The sequence below is a fragment of the Erinaceus europaeus genome, chromosome 8 (assembly GCF_950295315.1).
Source record: "Erinaceus europaeus chromosome 8, mEriEur2.1, whole genome shotgun sequence".
In the NCBI taxonomy this organism is placed as follows: domain Eukaryota; kingdom Metazoa; phylum Chordata; class Mammalia; order Eulipotyphla; family Erinaceidae; genus Erinaceus; species Erinaceus europaeus.
The window spans coordinates 64,393,345-64,420,579 of record NC_080169.1 but is presented as its reverse complement, the minus strand read 5'-3'; the positions used below and the strand labels follow the sequence as shown (position 1 = coordinate 64,420,579).

The window sequence follows — 27,235 nt, the reverse complement described above, 5'->3', positions numbered from 1 at the left end:
TAGCTGACATGCTCAGGTAAAAATTACTAAAGTCATGGATACCTTGGAATATACCTAAAATAGACCTACTAGCTTTTTCCAAAACAGAGACCCCAAAACTCTTCTGCTATATTCTTGCCTTTAGGTTCCTGACTATTAAACTATTTGTTCTGCTTTATATCTTAATGCTTTTTCAGCCACCAAGTTGCAGATGCTATCATGATGCCAACCTGACTTCCCTGGATAGAGGACCTCACCAATGTAACCAGGACCCCCAGCTCTCCAGAGCCCTGCCCCACTAGGTAAAGATAGAAACAGGCTGGGAGTATGGATCCACCAGCCAATGCCCATGGTTCAGCGGAGAAGCTATTACAGAAGCCAGACCTTCCACTTCCTACACCTCATAATGACTCTGGGTCTTTGCTCCTAGAGGGATAAGGAATAGAAAAGCCTTGAAAAGAGGGGATGGGATACAGAACGCTGGTGGTAGGGAATCAGGGCGGTAGAGCAGCAGGTTAAGTGCACGTGGTACGAAGCACAAGGACCTGAGCAAGGATCCTGGTTCCAGCCCCGGCTCCCCACTTGCAGAGGAGTCACTTCACAGGCGGTGAAGCAGGTCTGCAGGTATCTATCTTTCTCTCCCCCTCTCTGTCTTCCCCTCCTCTCTCCATTTCTCTCTGTCCTATCCAACAATGACAACAACAATAATAACTACAACAATGAAAAACAAGGACAACAACAAGGAAAAAATAAACAAATACTAAAAAAATTTTTTTAAGTGTTATATTAAAAAAAAACAAAATCTGGTGGTACAAATTGTGTGGAACCTCTTATCCTATGGCCTTGCCAATATCTTTTATTTTATAAATAAAATAACAACAATTATAAAAAATAGAGATAAAATTCAGTTTTAAGGGCATCCCAGTTTCTGTGCAAATATTTATCTTCGTAGATCTAACACAAAATCATAAGTGAAACAAATGTATGACTATGTACCAATAAAACTTTACAAAAACAAATGAAAAGTGACACATATAAGAAGCTTGTTAAGCTTTTTCAACACGGTTTTAAAATTTTTTTTTACTAGCTTTGTTTATTTATTGGATAAAGACAACCAGAAATTCAGAGGGAAGGGAAAGATAGAGAAGAAGAGAGACAGAGAAACAGCTGCAGCATTCCTTCACCATTGGCAAAGCTTTCCCTCTGCAGGTAGGGACTGGGGGCTTGAACCTGGATCCTTGTACATTGTAACATGTACACTCAACCAGATGAGTCACCACCAGGCCACTAATCATGAGCATTTTGAAGACAGAGTATGGTACTCATTTACTCATTACTCAGCATTGGTTCATAGTGGTGTTGGGGATTGAACCTGGTTTATCCAATGTCTCTTGCATGAATGACTGTTTTACTAGGAACTTTATAAAGTTGTTACATGTTAACTGCCTAACTGTGTTTTATGATGAACGAAAAAAAAAAAAAAAAAGATCTGGAAATTGCTGCTAACCAGTTGGTTGAATCACTCTTGCAAATATTTTTTAGCAAACTTGGTACTGTTGGTCATTTAAAATAAATTGTGAGGGGGCCATGTGATAGTGCACCCCCACCCCTCTCAATTTCTTTCTGTCCTTTCAAATAAAAAAAAGTGGCCACTGGGAGTGGTAGATTTGTAGTGCCAGCACTGAGCTCCAGTGAGAACTCTGGTGGCAATTAACTAAGTAAAGACTTAAGAATGTTCCTCTATCCCATATAACAGTGTAAGTAAATACTTCAAACTAGTAAATACGTTAATTTAGAAAAGGAGGAGAAAATTGACAAGTTACTTGATTTAAAGATTTACTAGATAGCTATGATATCATTTTCCATAAAAGAATACAAAAAATATATTGAATGCATTTGAGAAAAAAAATTGTGCTGATTCTCCTCATCTGCCTCCTTCTGCTTCTCCTTTAGAAATACAGAGATGCACAGAGACAGAGTGAAAGAGGCCAGAGTACCAAAGCTTATTCAATGAGGTAGGGTAGGGTGTGGGGGCAGGGCTCAAATCTGGATGGCACACATAACAAAGCAGCATACTATCTAAGTGAGTTATTTCACCAGGCCTACTTATTTCTTTTAGTTGATGTCTTCAGGTCATTCTTTTTTTATTGTTTTCTATTGATTTCCCTATTTATTTGAAAAAGAGACCAGGTTATTTTTCCTCACTCATTCTCATTAAATAAGTAAACAAATGAAAATAAATTAATAAAAATGAATAAATGAGAGAATGAATAGATAAATAAGAAATTAATTAGGAGCAAATTTTTGAATGCAAGATATTACTATCATATCATTGCATTCCATATGTTGTTTTATAAGATCATATTGCAACTTTCAAATCTCTCATGTGAGAGCATTAGGATGAAAAAGCTGGAACCACCTCATAAAATTTCAGAATATGGCATTCCTATAGTAAGAATGAGGAATGTACTACTGAACTAATTAATTATCTAAAACACAAAGATAGGTTTACTTCTTCAGTCTTGTACTCCCATTTATTGATAGGATACATGAATAGTTCATGTAGTTGAAAAACCAAATCATTCAGGCATGAAAAAAAATCTATTCTCATATAGCCATAAGCACAAAGTTTTCATCTCCTGAAATGCTGCCATATCTTGAATGAGCCAATTAGACCATATTTTGCCTCTGCTGGGCTAAGATTGACATAGTCTAACAGTGTGCTTAATTACTCAGCATCGTGCTGAGGACTAAGACAGCAGGAATGTCTTGACTCATTCCTTGGCTACAACCCAATTGCAACAAAGAAATCAGGAGTTGGTATAATGTATGTTAACTGCTTGTCTTGCATTTGTCCTCATACTAAAAAAGAAGAAAAAAAATGTTTGATTTCAAAACGCAAATGCGTTCCTCCAAAGACAAGCTTGGCACCATCATCCAGCAACAGGTAGCATGGGAAAATCCTTCTCTGACTCATACTTCAGTGCAAGTTTGTCACAACTTTTGCTGATGCACAACTTTTGCCCACTCATACATCCAGGGTAGCAACAGAAAAATAGAATATTTAATTTCTAACTAGAGAGACCCTAAAATATTGTGGAATAGGTAAAGTGTGCTTGTTGCCTTTACCTTTTTGTCACTTTTTTCACCTTTCTTCTTCTTTTGTAAAATATTTATTTATTCCCTTTTGTTGCCCTTGTTGTTTTATTGTTGTGGTTATTATTGTCATTGTTGTTGGACAGGATAGAGAGAAATGGAGCGAGGAGGGGAAGACAGAGAGGGGGAGAGAAAGACAGACACCTGCAGACCTGCTTCACGAGCTACGGCACATCTCCCTTTTTCTCCTTTTGATACCTTACTTGTCTCTAATTTATTTTTAAAAATCTCATGATTAAATTAAGGTAAATATCACAAGGAATGTGCTTAGATTTTCCTCAAATGAAAAACAGAACAATGGGGAGTCGGGCTGTAGCGCAGCGGGTTAAGCGCAGGTGGTGCAAAGCACAAGGACCGGCATAAGGATCCCGGTTCGAACCCCAGCTCCCCACCTGTAGGGGAGTCGCTTCACAGGCGGTGAAGCAGGTCTGCAGGTGTCTGTCTTTCTCTCCTCCTCTCTGTCTTCCCTTCCTCTCTCCATTTCTCTCTGTCCTATCCAACAACGACAACAACAATAATACAACAAGGGCAACAAAAGGGAATAAATAAATAAAATAAATATTAAAAAAAAAAGAAAAACAGAACAATGACCCACAACTGTTTAATTGTTTTTCTCCCAAATGAGCGGAAAATAAACATTACCATAAGGAACTTTAAAATTTGAGGTCACAAAAATATTATAAAACAAAATAAAAACTAAGATCTGGATGGCATTTTGATTCTAATTCTACATTGAAATAAGTTAAAAATGAACAAAATGCGGTGTATATTTGCAATATATAATTATATATACAACATGTATATATATTTGAAAGGAGTTACATATCTGATTTTAACAACAAATAAAAGGGATTAAGTCCTTTGTAATTAATTTGGGGTATAACTCTAATTTATTTAATTTACTGTAGCAATACTTACTGCATCTTTTCCTTTCATTATACAATCTTCAGTTTTTAGTGTTGTAGTAGGCCAGTGTATCTGAAATAGAAAATAATGTATTATTATACCAACTGCACTAAGAGCTAAACAATGCTGAAGACCTATTCTTTCTGTATTTCAATATATTTTTATTTTGCCATCATTTTTAAAGAAGAAACAGAGTTATTTTTCTTACGTCTATTTGAACACCTAAGAGTGTTATCGTTGAATTTCTATTTCATGTTAAGCTAATTAAAAATCACCTTGAAGACCTCCCTTATATCTCAATTTTCAGAGATCTCCCAAACATCATGTCTTCTCTTGGACCTAACTTTCTGCTCCTCATTGTGAGCACCTACACAATATCTTTGCATTTTTTTCTGCTTAGCACAAAACTTAGTGTATGGGATTCTACTATTTGATGCAAAAAATTTGTAAGGTGAATGACTCCAAGTGCTTATTAGCAGTGTATTGCCTGATATTAAGCCACAGGAGTCTTTCGTTATTTTTAAAACTTTTTTTTTCACTCTATCAATTCTCCACTGCAGAAAATTTTCACTGTATTCCAAGAGTATTGGTTTCTTCCTTGAAAAACAGAGGATGCATCAAATATTTCTTTTACACCTCCAGTTAGCACCTGGCACTTATTTTTCCTTTTCTCAGACTGCTTCTGTTCCTCCATTTGCTTAAGTTATAGAATTAATCATACTATGTAACTGAAAGTGTAATTATTGGATCCTTAGGTAGAGAGACAGGACACACTGAGGCTTTACTGTAGGAAGCAGTGATTATTATGCCAGCAAACACAGGCAGACTCCACAAAAGACTGGAGCCCAAAAACAATGGTCCTTGTCCTTTTATAGTTATCAACTTTATCATAGTAACTCATAGCAACAAGCTTAACAGGTTTTCCCTTGTTTATACAGAGAGCACAACTTGTTTTGCATTATCAGCAGACACTCAAGACAGAAGTAGGAGATTCTAAGGCCATGGACGAAGGTCACTTTCATTACAGCAGTATAAAGCTCTGTTTATGCTGAAGGAGGGGGAAGATTCAGTCAACTTCATTTTTCTTTCACTAAGAAGTTAACTCTTGTTTTTATCTTTAAAAGTAACCCTTGTTTGCCTCATGGTTAAGAACTTCATTTTATTTTTTCTTTCTTTTGCTTTATAAACTCATTTACAGGGGCTTAATTTTGGTTATGATTCAATTTATGGCTCATTTAATATCACTGGTCTTGAAAAGACTCATTTGTACCTGGATTATTTATTATATTTTTTTCCTCCATGTTCTAGTTACATTTCTCCAGAGAGCAGTCATTTTATAGATTTTTACTGAACACTTTTTTATTTGCTTGCTTATCATTATCTAATTTTCTGTGAACATTTAAAAGTTTATGTGAATGATACTTTAAAACTTATATAAAGCATTTGTCATCTTTTTTCCTACAAATGTTTGTATGAGTCTTATACACGATCGTAGTAATACAGACAATAAGTTGATTCTAGTTGTTTTATAATATTCAGGGTATAGTCACCACACTCATACTCTTACCTATTCTCCCAGTGATGTTTAGAAAATCTTGTTAGCAAATATCCACCCTATCAAACACTGAAAAATCTTTGTACATGACTTTTAGGGTATAAAAATTATTGGTAAAAAGGATGGACAGTAGTACAACCAATGAGCCCACAGTCCCCTCCTGCAGGAGTGAAGGGCTGGGGATGGAGGAGGAGTTTCACAATCAGTGAATCAGGCTACAGGTGTCTCTCTCCCCCCCACATTTCTATCTGTCTCTATCATCATAAAATAAATTAATTAATTTTAAAAAGACTATCAATAGCATGTGTAACCAGCAATAGGTTTACTAGGTCTTAGGCAGCCATATAATCTGATAATGTTCCAGATTGCTCCTCAGAACAGTAACATGTTTATACTCCACCAGGAATACCATCAGTTTTCTGATTTTTTTTTCCCACTGAACAGTTTGCTTTCAATGATGTCATTTAACCATTTCCGTGTCATAGTCTAAGTCACAGTATTATTTGGAGAACTTCTTTCAAAGTGAACATTTCACTGATCAACCCCCAAATCCAGTAGATCCATGAGTGAGAAGAAAGATACATCATCCATTTGAGTTAAGCTAGCAGGTGAGGAATAGCAAAACAGCGTACGTACAGGGTCCAGGTTCAAGCTCAAAGCTCACCATACTGGGGGAAACTCTAATGTTGTGTCTTTCTCTCTCCCTCAGTCAGTCCTCCCTTCCTTGTTTCCTTTTTTCTTTTCTTCCTTTTTACATCGTTTCCAAGGTTTCAACACTCTGGGCTGATTTTTTTTCTGATAGATAGATAAAAGATAGACAGACAGACAGACAGACAGAAAGATAGATGATAGGCAGATATCATAACATAAAAATTTTACCAGTGCAGTAGGAGCCAGGGTTGAACCTGGGTTGCATGCAGTGTGGCTGAAATTCATAACTGTGATTTTTGCCAGGTCGGCTGACTAAGAAACAAATCTGAGCAAAAAATGAAGTCTTAGGATCATGTAGTAAGTGTCATTTGTACCTATAAGAAGATAAGTAATTTAAATCCTCAGGACCAGTAAGCAGTTATGTGATTCCCACAACAATGAGAACTGAAGCTCACCTAGACAGAGAGCTTTGATAGTTTCTAGTCATCTTCCTGAGGCTGGGGACCACTACCAATGAGGCATTTGATAGAGAGAACCATGCTTCCATTCATGAGGTTAAGGCAGGGAAAAAGTGGTTTTCTTGAGCAACTCCAAAACAATCATGTCCTGAAAATTACAGACATACTGGCACTTTACACTACTCAGTGCGCAGTTGGTCCTTTACTGACTGTCCTTCACCCTCCTTGGTGACTGTTATAATAAATTGTAACCTTTATTTTAAAATTGTTTTTATTTATTTATTGGATAGAGAAACAAAAGAACTGAAAAAAGATGGGAGACAGAGGGGGAGAAAGAAAGAGACACCTACAACAGTGCTTTACTATATATGAAGCTTCCCCCTGACCCATCACATTTGGGGCCCAGGGGACTTGGACCTGAGTACTTGTGCATTGTAACAGGTGCACTCAACCATGTATGCCATCACCTGACCCCCAAATTTAATATTTTCTATAACTTTGTCTGATGACTCTTGACTTATTCATTCAGAACCTTTGAGTGTCTGACCATAAAACTGCATCATTAAACTACACCAGCATGCATAAGGACCCCATAATGAAAAAACATAAATAAATAAACTCATAATGAATAATTTCTCAATATTTCCCATACCTCAGAACCTTAATAATCTTGGATAATAGTTTATGCCCACATATGCTGGATCAATTTTCTTCACCTAACAGAAAAAGAATGTTCCTTCTCTCCACTCCTAACTTTATTGTTTATTATTATTATTATTGCAACCAGGGTTATTGCTGGGCTTCTGTGCTGACACTATGAATCCATGGTTACCGGTGGCCATTTTTTTTTCTTTTTCTTCTCCCCAATTTTTATTAGCTAGGGCAGAGAGAAATTGAGAGAAGATGGGGAGATAGAGAGAGGGAGAAAGAGATGCCTACAGCTCTGCTTTACTGTCAATGAAGCAGACCCCCTGCAGGTGGTGAGCTCCAACGGAATCCTTGTCCTTGGTAATATGTGCGCTTAACTCAGGGGTGCTATCAACTGGTCCCCTCTATGATGATTTTATTCAAGTTATAGCAATGTCTTGATAATGCCTCCTCCTCCTCTTCTTTCTTTTCCTTCTTCTTTAAGAGTCATCTTCTATTTTTCAAGTTAATATTTTGGAAATTTTCCAGCATAGTAGTTTGGGTCTCTCAAGGTAAAATAATATCTCTACAAATACCCTTTTCTCCCCCAAGATACTTAAGAATCCTCAGGATCTAGGTTAAGAAGAGTTTGGGTAAGTTTCCATTACAGTGTGAGTGCTCATAGTTACTGGACTTTTGCTACACCCATGCCAGTAAGTCAGAATAGTTTACTATCTATGGCAAATTGTTTGTTTAAGGTCCATATTATCTCTCCCTGATAATTCCCTCCCTCTGCCCACTGATAGCCCATCCTATTATCTGCTAGACTAGAAACATATTTTGATTAGTGAAATAAATGTAGATTTGTTTACTAAAGGCTTTTGTCTTGTGTGTGTGTGTTTTCTTACTTTAAAAGCATACAGTTTAACTACAGGCAACATTCAAATGTCAAAAATTTTGCATACAATCCAAATTTCTTACTTTTCTAGAAAAACCTTGAAGACAAGAAGTGCTCCTGCATTCCTGCGTGGCAACATTCCTAGGGAGTGGAATGTTTGAAGTGCTCTTTCCATTGGACAGGCACTCTCTGACTGTGTGTGTGTGTGTGTGTGTGTGTGTGTGTGTGTGTGTGTGTTTACCTGATAGGCCCCTATAGGCATTTTTAGTTTTTGAAATCTGGTACATATGTTTGGATCTTAAATATGATCAAGACTAAAATTTTTTAAAAACCCTGTGCCCCATTAAGAAAAAAAAATCAGGTTAGCTATTTATAAGTTTAAAGGAGAGGATTGTCTTTTAACTTACATATGAAGTTGACAAATTAAGTCCCACTGAGCAAATATTTGCATATAGACACCTGTAAGATTAGGAGATTTTTAAACTTGAGGTTAATCAGGCATGTTATATAGCCCCTATGTGTGTAGTATCTATTTAGGCTGTTAGGACTGGTCCCTTGTGAGACCTGAGGGAGCAAGACAGCTAAGGCAAACATGAAGCATATGCTGGTTCTTGAGTTGTGTTGCAAGTAGTAGACTGCTTTGTCTCTGACTCAAGATTCTTGTCTTCTGTTGGCATCTAAGAAACTGTTACAGTTTCTATTTAACTTTTCTTTTGAAAATGAGAAAAAAAAATAGTCCTATTCACAGTTCTGTATACAAACAAAAAATGTCATGTGATAGTTAAAACAATAAAAAACATTTCCAGTAAAAAAAAAATTCTAGGATTATTAGAATATATGGCATTTCTACCGACAAACTCAGTAATGTCAATTGCTCTAGACAAAATCATTATGAGGTACACACATTTTATAACAAAACTTTCTTCATATTTTTTCTCTACTTATTTTTTATTTATTAATTTATTGATTTACTTTTACTAGAGCACTGCTTAGCTCTGGTTTTTGATGGTAGAAGGAATTAAGCTTGGGACCTCTGGTGCCTCAGGCATGAAAGTCTTTTGTTTAACAGTTATGCAATCTCCCCCACCCATTGCATCTTTTAAAAAATAGTCTTTATTTCTCTTTTGACTTGTCTATATTGTTTTTACTTTGTTAACCTATGACTATATTTATTTGTGTACTTAACTCTATTTTCATCATTAGACTTTTAGCCACAGAGAGCCAATCTGTGATTATTATATCCCTACTGTGACACATGACACAATGCCTTAAACAAGGAATTAAAACTTATTTAGTGCTTGCTACCTGACATATGTATCACTCAAAAGGCCTTTTTCATATTCATTTTTTGTAGAGTTAATCCACCAAGAAATTGACAGCAAGTTTGAGATGTAAGCTTGACTGATATGGAAATACTATAAAAATTAAATAATGAATGAGAAAAGTAACAATTTTCAGTATAAGCTGGTAGGAAATTCTCATAAATGTTATCAATAATCTAGGTTGTGAAAGTTTGACAAATTTGCTGAGGACAGAGAAAAGGATCTAAGCCAGATTACTATAAGTAGATGGAAGAGGTAGAGGAAGAAAATCAACGAATGGAAATTTCTAAAGGAGCAATATAATTATAGTTGTACTTAAGTTTTATTCTTGTTAGTTTGGCTTGTCTTAGGAACCAAATTTAACAGGTGCAGGGCTGCAATGAAATATTTATTAAAGTTAGAAAAAAAAACAGAGTAAGGCCTCACCAGAAATGACAAGTTATATTTAAATTGTCAGAATCAACATTTTGCCAAGATAATGAAGGATTCTCTTCATTCACCTGTGCTGTCACATGCATATCTTTTGATTTTGCTTTAGAGTTTTTAATAAAATTCTTATATTTTTCCTTTTTTTCAGGAATGCTTCTTATGTTAAATACAAGTAAGTGTGGTAAATATGAGTAAGTCTATCTCATAGAATACAGAAAACAGCACACAATTTCTATAGTGTTTTCAATAATTCTTAGATACCATATTAAAAAAAAACTACCTTAGTGGTAGCTGAGCAGTGGTGTACATGGTTAAGTGCACGTTACTATGTACAAGTACCCATGTTCAAGTTCCTAGGTTCAATCCCCTGCACCACCATAAGCCAGAGCTGAACAGTGCTCTGGCTAAAAGAGAGAGAGAGAGAGATAGAGAGAGAGAGAGAGAGAGAGAGAGAGAGAGAGAGAAAATTGTTAGGGGGCTGAGCAGTGGTGCACTGGGTTAAGCACATACAGTACTAAGCACAAGGACCCGTGGAAAGATTCCACTTTGAGCCTATGGATCCCTACCTGCAAGGAGGGTCACTTCACAACAGTGAAGCTGGTCTGCAGATGTCTCTCTTTCTCTGTCTTTCTCTATCTTCTTCTCTCTTCTCAATTTCTCTCTGTCCTATTCAATAAAATTGAAAAAAAAAGGCCTAGGGAGCAGTGGATTTGTAGCACTGGCACTGAGCCCCAGTAATAACCCTGGAGGCAAAGGGGGTGGGGGAGAGAATTATTCAGTTTGAATTACTGAGTAATTGTGGAAGTACTGGGTTGGGTCTTTTATAATAAGAAAATATCAACATGTTTCTTTTTTGATTCTTGATAAACACACACACACACACACACATATATATATATATATGGTGAGGTAGATGGGGACAAAGATTAAACTAAAAGGATAAATAAAATTAATTCATGGGGGGAAACAGTTTTTAATCTGAAAAAAGTGACTTTATTTTACTCAAAACCTTTGGGACACTTCTAGATGGAAATGATGGAGCAAAAATTGTTAATAAAGGCCAAAAAAAAAAAAAAAAGAATTCACATTAATCCATATGTGGGGGGTTCTTTTTCATATGAAAGGGTGTGGCTATACTAAAAAAATGACGGATCATACTATTTGGCTTTCGTTAATTTTGCTTTCCAGTGGTTCTCTGGCAGTGTATAGAGACTTTTTGATTGTCATCAGAGTTATCATGTAGAAACTAGGCAAATGCACTATCCTACAACACAGAAGACACACTGTGTCAACTTTTATCTATTAAAAAATTCAATATTACTGAGATTGAGAACATGAAGACAGATAAAGCAAACAAGGAGAGATTAAAATATAGTAACAAGTAAATAACTGAGAGATCAGGGTTCAGAAACAAAGAAGGAATGTTTGGTTCATAGCAGGCACATCACACTTTCAGAATTTGGAGAGTATCCAGGCACTTATCTGTCTTTTTCTTTTTTTTTCCCTATTGATTTATGATTGGTTTATAATACTATCAAATTTAGGGTACAGTCTTACACTTCTATGTGTGAAGAAGACTTACTATAGACAATACAAAAGTTCTAGCATCATATCTATGTAACAGACTCTTCTTAGCAATCTTCTCACATTTCTTTTAAACAGAATGCCAACCAGAGACCTCACTCTAATTTTAAGGTTATTAAAACATAAATATAATATCTAGAATGTTGTTTGTTAAAAATTTTTTTTCTGTTGAGACAAGCAGGAAAAGTACAAAATGACAAATTCAAGGAGAACACATTCATTTTAGAGTTAGTGAAATGTAAATTTCAGGACTCCTGCAAGGCACCTGGACCTTCTGGAACCTCAGCAGGGGCCTTAGCAATTTTTACATATATTTTTGAAACAATTAATTAGAGTTTCTTAAGAGACCCACCAAACTGTATATAATTCAGATCTCACAAAATGAAGATTTAATGGTGAATGCATGATGGATGCTTGAAAAATCATTTAATGTAATCATTTCAGTAGCTACTTCCCTTGACATTATAGCTAAATGGTACCCTGAAGCTTCAAAGGGCACATGCTACTCTAAGATGCAGTTCATAAAACCTCACCACCCTCCAGGCCTTTATATAGTTTTCAAGGGTCATTTCCTTTATAAAACCACTGTTTTCATCACTAAAGACCTGAGGGTACAATTAGGCCAAAACTATAAAGGAAGATGAGTAGGTGATTCAATTTCCTCTACTCTAAAGTGGAATCACAAGAGAATGAGAAACTGCTATATCTTGGTCTTAGTTCCATACAGGAAAATAAAAGCTTGGAAAAATTGTTATGAGATTTTTTTTATATACATAGGATTTACATAGGATAATTGTTCTGCATGCAGATTCCACACCAATAAAATAAACAATAATAAATAAACCTCAGCCCCACAACTTGAAAAATAAGTAAATCTTTTTTCACCTGCTCTCTGAGAGTCAAGTGATCCTGACCTAAGGAAACAATTTAAGAACCAATTCCACAACACAGATTCTTTTTTTCTCTTTCTTTCTAAATTATGTTGTGGGTTAATGGTTTATAGCACAGAAGTACATACATGGGCACAAATTCTGTGCTCCTCTTCTGTATGATGGATATGTATAAAATATTTTTACTCCCAACGTAGGATTCCAACACACCCACCCTAACGTCCAAGATTCACTTTTCTGACTGTCTTCTGAGTTCCACTTACATGTGTGATCATCCAGTTTCATCTCTCTCCTGACTCAACCCAATACACTTTCTTTCAGGTTACTTCCCAGGCTTGAGTCTAAACAGGTGCAAGATTAATGGGGCCAATGAACAAGATGACTCATGAAAATTCATGAAACTCTCAGGAGTTTGGAGTCTGCAGTAATTTTTAATATTTTCTTTATTTATATAGTTATTAGATAGAGACAAAGAGAAACTGGGGGGCGTAGAAATAGAGAGAAACACCTGCAGCCCTTCACCACTCATGAAGTTTCCCCCCTACAGGTGGGGACTAGCGAGTTGAACCTGAGTCTATAGTATTTTTGAGAATGAAAAGAGAGATGACTGTGGGGAAATTCAGGAGATTGTTTCAAAGTCTACATAATCTCTAATAAAAATAATTAATTGAGAAAAAATATGATTTAAATAAGTTTCAGAATGCCAAAAAGAAAGGCAAAAAGAAAAATTATCAAATATCTAATGAATATTTTCAGGAGTTGAAGTCCTTGGGGCCTTTACTAGAATGGATACAATTTTGTTTCAGCAATTTAGGTGAAAAACATCAAAATTAAGTGAGATTTGAGAAAAATTTAAATAGAGAGATACATGGGTTTAGGATAGGTAATCTGGTAACAAGGAAACAGATAATATTTAAAACTTTGAAACGTGAATTACACCAGATTTCTCAGTAGTTACACTGAAGTTTAAGAACAATTCAAAGGTTCAAAATTCTAACACAAAATATTTTCATTCCAAAGTTTACCAACAGTTAGTTATGTGTGAAACTTCAATAACATTAATTTAAAACATACCAAATTCAAAGTGTTGACTTTTGATGCTTCTTCAAGAAGCTACTGCAAGATAGAAGAAAAATCTATGGGTTTTAATACATGAAAGGCTAATAGTGAAGCTGAAATCCAGGATGAAAAGATAACTAGAAAGAATAACTTGGATTTCTAAATTAAACTGTTGGAAGTGATGTAAAACCAATGTGTCTTACTATATTGAAAAGGGAAAAAAAAAAGAAAGAAACACTGGCATTTAGTTTGGTGAAAATTTTGTAACTGTAACATAGAAACCAAGCATATGGTCTTATGGGATGAAGCTAAATTCTGGAAAAAATAAAGAAAATTTCAAAATAAAAGAATTATGATCTATTTTCCTAATCATAATAATATAGTAACTATTACTTAGAGCTAGTACATAACAAAAATCTGGTATCACTATACTGAAAGATGAAGGAGTAGCGAATCATTGGCACTACAGATACATGTAGTATTGCAAGAAAAGAAAATTAGAACCCTCATTAAAAAGAGTCAATTAATACTATCCAAAATCAATGACATCGAGATTAAGAAATGTTATTTAGAAATATGGAGCAAAGAAACAGAAAAAGAAACCATGAATGAATTTAAAATGATTTTTCTAGGGATTATGAATTGGTGGGGATGGAATAATGACTTTTTTTTTTTTTTTTGCAATTTTCTTTATTGGGGATTAATGGCTTAAAGTCAACAGTAAAATGCAGTAGTTTGTACACGAAAACAGTTCTCAGTTTTCCAGAAAGCAATTCAACCTCTACTAGGTCCTCCTCTACCAATGTGTTCCAGGACCTGAACCCTCCTCCTCACCCTTGAGTCTTTTATTTTGGTGCAATACACTAAAAGTCATGAATTATAAGTGACTTTTAAAATATGGATTTTGATCTTTTTTTGAAAAACATAAATAAATAATTCTAATGAAATGTATTATGTACTAACAAATACATTTATGCCAAAAATACTATAGTCTAAGTATTTGTGCATGTTTTATATAAAGTTGACTTAGGTCAGTTTTCTAGTGTGAAAAAAACATGAATTTAATTCTATTCTGTATAAGCATAGATTATAAGAACTATTTTTCTTATTAGAGTTAACATCTTAAAATTTTCAGGCATTTGCCTATTTTAAAATTGTATACTTAAGGGCTGGGCATTGGCACAACTTGTTGAGAGCATATCTTATAGTGTGCAAAGAGCAAGGTACAAGCACCTGGTCCCCACCTGAAGTGAGGAGTCTTTATAATTAGTGAAATAGTATAGCCGGTATTTCTCTCCTTCTCTCTCTCCCTCTCAAGTCTTCTCTTTCTCTATCTAAAATAAACAAATAAGTGCATAAAAACATAAATAAACAAGTAAATGAAATAAAACAAACTATTTTAAATAAATTTTAAAAATTATAATATTTAAGGCACCAGATTTTAGGTTTCCCCTGAATTAGTGTTATAATCAATAGAAATGCATTAATTATTTATATACTAAGACCTCTTTCTCATATTCTTTCAGACTGAGATATTGGATTAATAAAGCACAGAGGTACTGTAAGTAAATCAACATGCTCCAACTCTAGGTCTTAGGATATTGGGTGTAGTAACAGGGCCATCATACAAGTCTCCAGGGAATACAAAGATCAGTGGATAGTCTACAAAAGTTCATTCACAATGATTATAAACTTTTCTCATAATGAATTAATTTTTAATGGATTTTTTTATTTCTTTCAATAGATTTTTCACTCAAAATGTTAGTGGTCAAGATTATGAGAAAAAAAAAAAACCTAAGCAATACCTATGCAAGGAGATAGCTCCCCTCCCACTTTTTTTAAATGACTTATGAAATACATTTTAATGTTTCCATACCTCTCTATAGCCATTGTTTATTTGTTCCAAACTGAGGGAATATACAAGGTCTTTGCCACCAATGAAGAGCCTCTCTTGATATTCATCCAGCAGCATTGTACGGAGATCAAGAAATCCAAAAGGACTTTGAAAGATGGAAGTTCTGTTTAGATCCAAGAGCTCTAAAAATGGAAAAAAAAAAAAAGAAGAAATATTAAACACTAATGACTCTATAACATTCTAGCCAAATTTCTTATAAAATCATAAGAACAAAATAACAGCAGAATATGTATCAAAACAGAAAATCCTAGAGATTGACAACTAGGACAATCAGGCTCTCCTCTCAACTTTACCATTAATTACGCAGTAACACTTAGTAGTACCTAACTAGGTTCTTTCTTCAGATGTGAGTCACACTTTCAAAAGTTTTGACTAGACTGTATATCTAAAACTGAAATTATGAAGCACTGTAAAAATATGAAACAAATATGGAGATTTTAAGACTCTTAAAATAGTGTTGAATATTTCTGAATGTTTCGCAAAATGAAGGACTTGGCCAATGAGAATCTCGATGTCTCATACCCCTACTTAAATACACCTAAAGAGAAGTACTTTAAATAATCATTTATGACTTCTTATTTATTTGTATGTTTACCGGGCCTGCAAGTTTTAGTTATAAAAATGTTTGTATATTTATCTTGCTCATTCATATTGCCCTTGGACAAACTGATGCCAAGATACACTTGGATACACTAATGCCACATATATTTATTAAATTATAAGCCAAGAAATTTCATTTCATGAATGAAGTTAGTTCCTAATTTAATTCCTATATGGATTTTTAAAGTACAGGGACTAGGCTGTAGGTTTTAAATACACTTTCACAATATGAGAGTAGTGCATTAATTGCTTCCAACACTCTCTATTTCAATCATCACCATACACAAACAGTACCTGTGATAAATTTCTAAGAATTTGGCCCTGGCAATAGTTACATTGTTTAAAGAATCACAGTACTAGCCAAAACATATTAACTTGCATAAAGTACACAACCAACTTTACTGTTTATTTATTTTTTTTCCTATTATGGACAATAAATTATAGGAGAAAGGTAAGTAGATACATACATACATTCATATATACACAGATGCATACAAAATATATATCCACTAGTACATAGAAAAAAGCATATCCTGGGGCTGGGTGGTGGTGCACCTGGTTGAGTGCATATGTTACACTGCACAAGGACCCAGGTTCAAGCCCCTAGTCCCCACCTGTAGGAGTAAAGCTTCACAAGTGGTGAAGCAGTGCTGCAGGTGTCTCTCTGTCTCTCACCCTCTCAATTTCTGACTGTCTCTATCCAGTAAGTAAATAAAAGATAATAAAAAAATAGAAAAGAATAGGCATATATCTATAAGCCCTTCCCCACTAGGGAAATAGAGAAGCAGACTGGGAGTATTGATCAACCTTTCAATGCCCATGTTCAGTGGGGAAGCAATTACAGAAGCTAGACCTTCCACCTTCTGCACCCCCAAATGACCTTGGGTCCATACTCCCAGAGGGCTAAAGAATAGGAAAGCTATCAGGGGAGGGGATGGGATATGGAGTTCTGGTGGTGGGAACTGTGTGTAGTTGTACTCCTCTTATCCTATGGTTTTGTCAATGTTTCCTTTTTATAAATAAAGAATTTTTTTAAAAAAAGAAGTGTGGTAAATAATGTGGTTCCTATAATTAGGTAAGGTCAGAGAGGTCACAATGAAGTTTATTTATCATTCCCATAGACAAACCTATCCTGACTCTTTATCCATGAATAAATAAAGTATTCAATAATATAGAGTTATTTAAATCTTTATTCTCAATCTATTCAAATGGACATGATCTTTATAGATACTCAATATAATCTTTTGCTTGTTAAAGAGAATCATCCAAAAATAAGAAAATTTCAAGATCAGTTGCTGATAATGAGTCATACTACCTGATAATAAATGACTTGTGAAAGTCACACTACTAAAGAATAAACTTACCATAGGCAAAGAATGGATTAGTTCCTTTTCTGGTCTCTGTTGGGATGGTGAGATATTTATCTGTCTCATTTGTATGAAATTTCTGAAATTGGTGTATGCCTTATGTTTTTACTGGAGTAAAAAGGTCATTTAAAATGTAAAATCAAATAATGGGATTCAAAAAAAAAGTGGGCTGGTGAAATCAATCACTTGGATCACTGCTTTGTCTTGCGTGTGACCTAGGATTGAGGCAGGCCTCCACCATACTGAAGGAAACATTCTACTGTGATCTACTTTCTCTCTCTCTCTCTGTCTTTGTTTTTATCTAAAAACAAAATGAAGAAGGAGGAGGAGTAGTAAAAAGTGACAAACCATAGAATTACCAAGCTTAAAAAGGAGGAGAAACAATCACTTAGAAAACCCTTCCAATACTATGTTGAAGAGTAACGGTGACAGTGGACAGCCCTGTCTAGTCCCCGCTCTGAGGGGGAATGCTTTCAGCTTCTGTCCATTGAGTATGATGTTGGCTGTAGGTTTGCTATATATAGACTCCACTATCTTGAGGAATTTCCCATCTATTCCCATTTTCACCTCAGACTGTATCCAGAGACTTCACGTGTGGAATGACAACCCTTCAGCTTCATTACTAGGGTGAGACCTTTCCTTTTATAGTACACTCTAATTTCATCTCAGGTAGCTCACTTTCTAACAAAGTCCCATAACCTAGATATACACCAGTTTCTGTGAGAGAGAGCATATGTTCACACATATCCATAAACTACTGCAAAATATATACCTGAAAGCAGAAGTACACTAGAGTTTGCAGTGAGTATCCCCCTAACACTTCCTCTCCACTATTCCAAGCTTGGGATCCATGATTGCTCAACAAATTGTTTGGCTTCATATGTTAACTCTCTTTTCAATCACCAGGTTCCAGATGCCACCAGGATGCTGGCCAGGCTTTCCTGGATTGAAGACCCCACCAATGTGTCCTGGAGCTCAGCTTCCCCAGAGGCACACATTACTAGGGAAAGAGAGAGGCAGACTGGGAGTATGGACCGACCAGTCAACGCCCATGTTCAGCGGGGAAGCAATTACAGAAGCCAGACTTTCTACCTTCTGCAACCCTCAAGGACCCTGGGTCCATGCTCCCAGAGGGCTAGAGAATGGGAAAGCTATCATGGGAGGGGGTGGGTTATGGGGATTGGGTGGTGGGAATTGTGTGGAGTTGTACCCCTCCTACCTTATGTTTTTGTTCATTAATCCTTTCTTAATAAAAAATTAAAAAAAAAAAAAAAAGAAAACCCTGAGGGTAAAGTACCTTTTTACTGCATGGATTTGTAAATGTTAATTGCTATGCTTTTAACATACGAAAAAACTATTCTAAAAAAAAAAGGAGGGAAAAAAAATCACCTCTGGTTGATAAACAGGCCACAAAAGAAAACAGACCAAAATGAGCTAAGAAAAGAAAAAAAAAAAAACAAACTTAAAGCGCAGGGAGTAGATAACATAATGGTTATACAAAGAGACGCTGGTGCCTAAGGGTCCAAAATCTCAGGTTCAATCTCCCCAGCACCACCACAAGCCAGTGTTGAGAAGTGCTCTGGCTAAAAAAAAATAATAATTCAACTCCATTATTCAAAGAAAGTAAATGTCATCTTAAAAGATATTTTTAAAATTGTACTAACCAGTGAAAAAGTGAAAATGAGTTATAGTGGATTATTATTAAGACTCCTCTAGAGTATGACATTTCTACAATATTGAAGTTTTCCCAGTGAAAGGTTACTTTATTAGTATGACACAGTTATATTTTATATACGAAAGTGAAATGGGTGATGAAATGCTCCTGTGTTTATTTATGCAATCAAATATCCTCATAGATACAGATACTACTCCTCCCAACCTTACTCTCAAGGTGGTAATAACAGTTAATTAGTATCAATTGAACCATATTGTGTCATATACTACCTTACGTATTGCTATTTATTATTTCATTTAATTAATGTGGTGCTTTCTTAAGGCAGGGGCTACTACTATCATCATTCTCTAGGTCCCTAAAAAAAGAGGTCTTTCAAGATCTGAAGAATAACTTCCATTGTTTTTGGTCAGTGTTAGCACCAACATTTGAAAAGATGTGGAATGAAGAACTTTGCTATCAACTATGATGCAAGATCGGTTATCTATCACCATGTGAACTTTTTTTCTTTATATTTATTTATTTTCCCTTTTGTTGCCCTTGTTGCTTTTTTATTGTCATTGTTGTAGTTATTAATATTGTTGTTGATGTTGATGTTGTCGTTGTTGGATAGGACAGAGAGAGAAATGGAGAGAGGAGGGAAAGACAGAGAGGGGGAGAGAAAGATAGACACCTGCAGACCTGCTTGACTGCCTGTGAAGCGACTCCCCTGTAGGTGGGGAGCCGGGGGCTCAAACCGGGATCCTTAAGCAGGTCCTTGAGCTTTGTGCCACGTGCGCTTAATCCGCTGTGCTACTGCTGGACTCCCACCATGTGAACTCTTAAAGCTTAGTTACCTCCAGCCTGGTTCCCAGATCCAAAGAGCAAAAAGATTATAAAATTATATATAGAAGCAAATTGTTCTATTAAGAGATTTTTAACTGTAGCCCAGATTTAATACATTTTTTCTTGAGCATGACATAGATAACATGGAAATATTGTTTTAATATTCAGTAACTAGGAAAGATAATTAAAAAAATCAACAAGAACATTAAGAGTAAAATTCAAGTCAATATACATTACTATTACACTTACAATGTGTGTATATGAATGCACATAAGCAATACATGTTTACATTGATTGGACTTATCTAGTGACATTTTCAATTTCATATGTCTTAAGAAAATTAAAAAGCTTCTACTGAACTTACAAGTATTTCTAAGTATATTGGAAGGATTGTGTGTGTGTGTGTGTGTGTGTGTGTGTGTGTGTATTAAAGGTAAAAGAGATTTAAGCAAGATGTTCTTCTATCTCTACGATACCTTTTTTCTTTTTAATTTTAGAGCCAGTATATTAAATTATATTAATGGAACTTAACTCCAAATTATAGTCCATGGATGGACTGGGCATATTTACCAAGCTATGCTTAAATTCTTTATCCCTTTGTACTGCTTCAAACTACCTAGATGAAAGAATCAGAAAACATACAGGAAGGTGTGAACAAAAGAAACACTAATCTCAAGTAATCTCCAGAAAGCACACTGCAAATAATGGACAGTGCTGACACAGTTAAAAAAACACAGTTAAGAGGAGGGAGCTCATCTTGACTTCTTCCTACTCTAAAAATAACAAGAATTACTTAGGAGAGGGAGTGGACAAAAAGGCAAGACTAAACTGAGATGCACCAACTCAAGAGTTCATCCGGAAATTTTCTCAAGAGGGAACTAATTATTATTGCTAAGCTGCATGCTAATTATCAGCTGCCAATGAAGATTTAGTCATTTCCTCTCATGGCCTTCCTTTTTAACTGCAAGGGAAATAACATTAAAACTCATTGGCATCAATATATACCAGAGACAGTTCTCTTCATTTCATGAAAATATATTTAAATTCCACATGTCTATGTACAAGATGGAAAGGAAGGAGTACACAATTCTCAATTCTTATAGAGAAGTAGATTTTTCAGGGGAGGAGTGCTTCCTTCTTAAGCTCATATTTCTTCCACTATCCCCTGCATAGCAGTGGTTATCTGACACCCCAAATTTTAACACATTCTCAACCAACTGCTTTTTGCAAGGCATAGTTTAAAATTAACTTAAAAAATAAAGTTGATTTGTATACATAGTAAGCATTGTTAATAGTAAAAAAAAGATAGAAATAACCATTAGGAATTGTTTTCATTTCTTCAACAATTAAAAATGAAATTTTTTTTCCAGATTTACTTATTTGTGGTAGATAGAGAAAAGGTAGAGAGAGAACCAGAGCACCACTCTGGCATATTAGGATGCTAGAAGTCAAACTTGGGACAGCATGCCTGAAAATTCAGTGTTTTATGCACTGCGCCACATTCTGGGCCAAAAAGATTTCTTATGATGTACTTTGACGATTTGATAAATGTGATCTATGATCACAAATAGCTTTCCATATGTTTAGAGAGATTGATATAGAAGTAATAGTTAACTTTTTGCTAAGTGTCAATATGGGCAGCTCAATGGTTTTACCAATTGCTTTTTATTGAAATCATAGTGGCTGGCCTTTATTGCATTCACTTATTTTTATTAAATTTTAACCTTTCACAGGTCAAACAGGCATTATTGTGTTACAAGTTTTAGTACAAAAACCACTTATAACAAAGATAAAAATAGTTCAAATGAATACATGAATAGCAGATATTAACCTTTGTCAATTTCCTGTTATATGTAAAATATTATTTTCTAGTAGGATACATAAAGATCTCTCTGGCTTTTACGTCTCTGAACTTCTCTATGAGCACAAGGTCATTAAGAGTCAAGATCACAACAGAACCATTGTCTATCCACGTGGAAATCATGTGAGTTTGTGTACATATATTTAAATTATAAAGCTGAATAATACCACAGAATATTAAGTACTGTTCTCCAAGAGTTAATAATTTAACATTTTTAATTGTTTCATAAAATATTTTTTACAAGTGGGGACATTAATTTTGAAATTATTTTTCTTTTTTAAATACTGTATTTATTTACTTATTGTATAGAGACAGAAAGAAAAGACAACAGAAAGGGGAGACAGGGAAAGAGGAAGAGAGACACCTGCAGCGTTGCTTCTTCCCTGCATGTGGGGAAAGGGGTCTTGAATGCCAGTTCTTCCACATGGTAACTAAGAGAAGTAGCTTTCTAAACTAAAACTGCTAGTTGGATTACTCTGGTATATCATTTATTCACCATTTCTTTAGAGACTCATAAGCCAGGACATGTTGCATAACAGGAATGCTGTTAAAAGTTTTAAGAACAATCACATTGTCAAATTTGTTTTTTAAATTGATTTTTATATGAATAGTTAGTTTTAGTCTGCAAGAATGAGGCAACAGCTAGATGAAAAGAATTTTGAAAACTAATTTTTATAACTATATGAAAAGAAAGGTAGTCGCAAATCAAGGTACACTGTGAAAGCAGAGAATTTCAAGGGATATTAATAATCAATTTAATACTATGAAAACAATACAAATCTGATTTTAGTATCCTTTGTTTTATTTCTATAAGTGAATTTTTGATGTAAGGCTATTCAGACTTTTGCACTTGATATAATTGGGACTACTCACTTATTTCTCGGAGAGAATGTACTTTATAAGTTGGAAAGCAGAAAGGCTATAAAGATTTTTAATAGTGGGGTCCTGGTGATGGCGCACCTGGTTAAGCACACATGTTACAATGTGCAAGGAAGGACCCATTTAAAGCCCTAGGTCCCCACCTGCAGGGGAAAAGCTTTGCAAGTTGTAAGTTAGGGCTGTGATGTTTGTTTCTCTCTCTTTTTCCCTCCCTATCTCCCCCTTCCTCTCCATTCCTGGCTGTTTCTATCCAATAAGTAAATAAAGATAATAAAAAATTAAAACAAAACGTTATTTTTTTTTTTAAAAAAAAAGGTTAATAATGGTCAACTTCAATTTCCCTGCCCAGTAGTTTTGCCTTCTCCCTGCCCTGTACCCTCTTCCTTGACCCAGTACTCGATTATTTTTCTCCCAATAGCTTAATCTAGTCATATCTCCTGGATATCCCAGTTTGTAATGGATATATAATAAATAAGGTAGATAGACCTTTATGACTTTATCAAGTTTATTGTTTGTGTACACAAAAAGAACTATTAATACAAAAATTGCTCTGTACCTTGATTTTCTTTATTTAAAAATTTTGCGACATCTTCTTTTATGTTAAAATAAAATGAATACAATTCTATTATTTGTGTTTTATGAATCAAATATTACCAGCCATTTGAATCCTATAATTTTTCTGCTATTAGAATGACATTACAATATATATTAGTAAATATGAATTTTTATATATGGAAATGTTTTAAGATAGATTTTTAGGAGTGGAAGTATATTAAATTTAACTTTTATAAGTACAGCCAATTTGACTCCATAGAGATTATATCAATTTAAAATTCATCTATTATATGTGAAAGTTTCTGTTTCTCTATAATTTCCACAGTAGTATTTTTAAAATTCAGATTTTTGGGGAGCCAGGCAGTAGCGCAGCGGGTTAAGCTCACGTGGCGCAAAACAAGGACCAAGGTAAGGATCCCGGTTCAAGCCCCGGGCTCCCCACCTGCAGGGGAGTCGGTTCACAGGCGGTGAAGCAGGTCTGCAGGTGTCTATCTTTGTCTCTCCATCTCTGTCTTCCCCTCCTCTTTCCATTTCTATCTGTCCTATCTAACAATGATGACATCAATAACAACAGCAATAATAACTACAACAACAATAAAAAAGGGCAACAAAAGGGAATATAAATAAATATTAAAATTCAGATTTTTTGATGATTTGAATGGGGATATAAAAATTACATTTCCATTTCTCCTCTCCTGGGTAAAACTTTTTTTAAATATACCTTAAAATTCTTTGGCTTTATTTTTCTGTTCATTTTTCTCTTTCTGTCCATTGTCTATTTTCTCAGAGGATTTAAGTTTGCTCTGCCTACACTACAACTTAAGGAATTCTCAAATTGCTAAGCTTTGTATGAAGTCTTGGTTGAGAAGGCAAGGACACTACGCTATTAAATATACACTGTGTGCTTCAGTCATGTGAGAAAAATGTTTTAATGTGTTACTTTTTTGTTTTAGTAGAACCAACGTTTGATTATTCAATATAATTAACCAGTCTAGTTGTTAATATCTCACAAAATAAGCCATGAATCAGAAGTTGGCAAGAAAACCACTCAAGTCTTCTCAGAGCTGAATTTGACTTGGGTCAGCAACACATCTTTGTGAGAATAAGAAAGGTACTGTTTAGTCTACAGCAGAGGTGCCATGTTGGGTCACCAAGAAGTCTTGGTGATATATTTTCTCCTGAAGAAAATTGTTGTTAATTCAAACTTTTCTTTCAAACATCTTTCCTCCATTCAGGGTGGTGTTTTCTATTTGCCTCTTCAAATGCCCTCTGGGCTTTTCCTACAACCTCCATTCTTTTTACTATTTTAGTTTATTGATTTTTACTTATTTATATTTTTCCAAATCACATTATTTAGGAGGTTATTGGTTTATGGTACACTTGTTGACCCGATAAAGTTCCCTGTTGAATCCATTTTTTAGCAATCTGTATTTTCAACAATAATTGTCAATTTTATATGTCTTCTAAATCCACTCCCATTCTCTAAAGAGTAATTAATAATTTTATTAATGGCATGATGATCATATTTTCTTAATAATCTGTGCACTTATAATCAATATAGCAATATATATTTCTCTACTTTTGTTTTCTCCCATCATTTGCCTTCTCTCAATTGGTTTATTTCACGTTAGCCAGAATGACTTACTATTTAAAATTATAAGTTGGAGGCTGAGGAGATAGTACAGATTTTTATATAGAGATTCGAGGTCCATCAGAAGCCAGTGCTGAGAATACTCTGACTATACATACATATACATTCTCCACACACACATAATAACAAGCTTACACATGTATGAATCCAGTGTTTTTGTTTGTGTTTGACTGATTTTCTTTATTCTTTTAACTTTATGTAGAGACAGAGATGGAGAGAGAGAAAGTCACCACAGCAAAGTTCTATCACCTATGGAGTTTCCCCCAGGTGTTGTGATGACCTCATGGTGTGTTAGAAATTTTAACCTGGAATAGTGCAGATGAAGTGTTGGGAGGTCGTCCATTTTGTAGATAGCCAGTAGGCATATTTTAGTTATATTTCATAGGGCCTGTAGCTATACTAGTGTTTGTTTGTTTTGTTTTGTTTTTGCCTGAGCCTGAAATCTGATATGCAGGTGGATCCTAATTATTGTCTGGGGAGGTGATGTCATGGCTGGAAAAGGGACAGAAAGCTGGATCAAGGAAGAGAGTAGCTCCCTAATATGGGACAGGGGCATAAATATTGTTGACTGTAAACCCCATCGATTTGATGTGATCTGGGGCCCATATTTAGCTTAGGAGTCTGTGTGACCTCTGCATCCCTCTAGATCTGAGCTCACATTCACTATTCCAGTCTTGAGGTCCATGATTATTCAAAAATTTGTTTAGCTTTGTATGTTAACTTTCCACCAGGTTCCAGATGCTAGCAGGATGAGACCAGACTTCCCTAGACGGACAACCCCACCAGTGTATCTTGGAGCTCCGCTTCCCCAGAACCCTTCCCCACTAGGGAAAGAGAGTGACAGGCTAGGAGTATGGACTGACCTGTCAATGCCCATGTTCAGCAGGGAAGCAACTAAAGAAGCCAGACCTTCCACCTTCTGCAACTCACAATGACCTTGGGTCCATACTCCCAGAGGGTTAAAGAACAGGAAAGCTATCAGGGGAGGGGATGGGATACAGAGTTCTGGTGGTGGGAATTGTGTGAAGTTGTACCCCTCTTATCCTATGGTTTTGTCGATGTTTCCTTTTTATAAATACCAAAAAAAAAAAAAAAAGATATTTTAACCTGGGGCTTCTAGCAAGGGCCCTATTAGACAAACTATGTCTCAGCTCCATGGTTTTCTTTTCCTTCATAAAATTTTCCTTTATTTCCCAATATTCTTAGATTAAAATACTGACTAAAAATATGCAATCATCTGGCAGTTGTTTATCTTACTGCACATATTATTACTCCAGTTTCTCCTTTGCTCAAGAAATGCAAGAACATGAAGAGACTGGATTTCAAATGTTTCTCTGACTCTTCTTCCTGATGCATTATCTTCTGATTTTTCTTTTCCTTTTTCTTCCTTTTTTTTTTTTTAACTTAATTTGATAGAACAGGGAGAAATTGAGAGGGAAGGGAGTTTGAAAGGGAGGGGGGGGATCTGCAGCATTGCTTTACCACTCATGAAGCTTTCCCTCTGCAGGTGAGGACCTGGGGCTTGGACCTGGGTCCTTATGCATAATAATACATGCACTTAACCAGATGGGCCACCACCTGGCCCCCATGCCTTCTGATGTTTACACATTTGGCAACTCCTGTTACTTCTATCTTCTGTGAAATTTTCTTAATCAAAGGAATCTAAAATATCCAGTTAAGTACACCAGTACACCATTGTGTCACTCTCTTAATATGTAAAAAAAAAAAAAAAAAGTTCGGATGCTACTTAGTGTTTTTTTTTTTTTTCTTTACTTTTGTATTTCCTTTTTCCTCTGGAGTGATGTTTTCCATCTCGATCTCTGTGATATTCTCTGTGCCTAGACCAGCTCTATCCATCTGTTTAGTAGAAAATCAAAAGATGTATGAAACAAGGTTGAATCTAACCCTCCTTAGGTGTTAATTGGGGATGATGATAATTAATTTGTGGGCTGCAATAGCAATCAAATGATTCATATTGCCTATTGGATGGCAAGCATGTGTGAGTTTCTCCATGTTTTTGATAATGATAAATTGTTGGCCAAAGGAATTGAATGAAAAATTTCCCTGTAGAAAGAGGTTTCTTTTAATTACATTTTGTCAACTGAACAAAGTTAGTTTCAGACTTGTTATATAAACTTAAAGCAATAATAGGAAATTTTGCAAGTGCTTGATTCTTTGATTAGTGTAGTCTGTATATTAAATTAGAAGCCTTGTATTCCTATCAACTGTAGTTTTGAATTATTTTATTCCTTCTTTAAATTTAGATCTCTCTCGGTTTTCAAAAAAAAACATTTTTATTTTCTAAGAAAATCTGCTTTATTTTTAGCATCTATTTAATTATAAACCCAATATAAAATATATCACATAAAACTATTCTTCACCTTTGTAATTTAAGT

At 35.1% G+C, this 27,235-nt stretch overlaps 1 protein-coding gene across 1 annotated transcript in view; it reads right to left on the bottom strand.

Moving 5' to 3' along the window:
- SEMA3E (semaphorin 3E) overlaps window positions 1-27,235 on the bottom strand; it is a 254,439-nt gene that overhangs the window by 87,921 nt on the left and 139,283 nt on the right. Inside the window, exons 2-3 of the mRNA XM_007528465.3 lie at window positions 15,391-15,551; window positions 4,054-4,113 (exon numbers count right to left, since the gene is read on the bottom strand). Coding sequence (XP_007528527.1) covers window positions 4,054-4,113; window positions 15,391-15,551 — 221 coding nt within the window. The remainder of the gene's footprint in view (window positions 1-4,053; window positions 4,114-15,390; window positions 15,552-27,235) is intronic.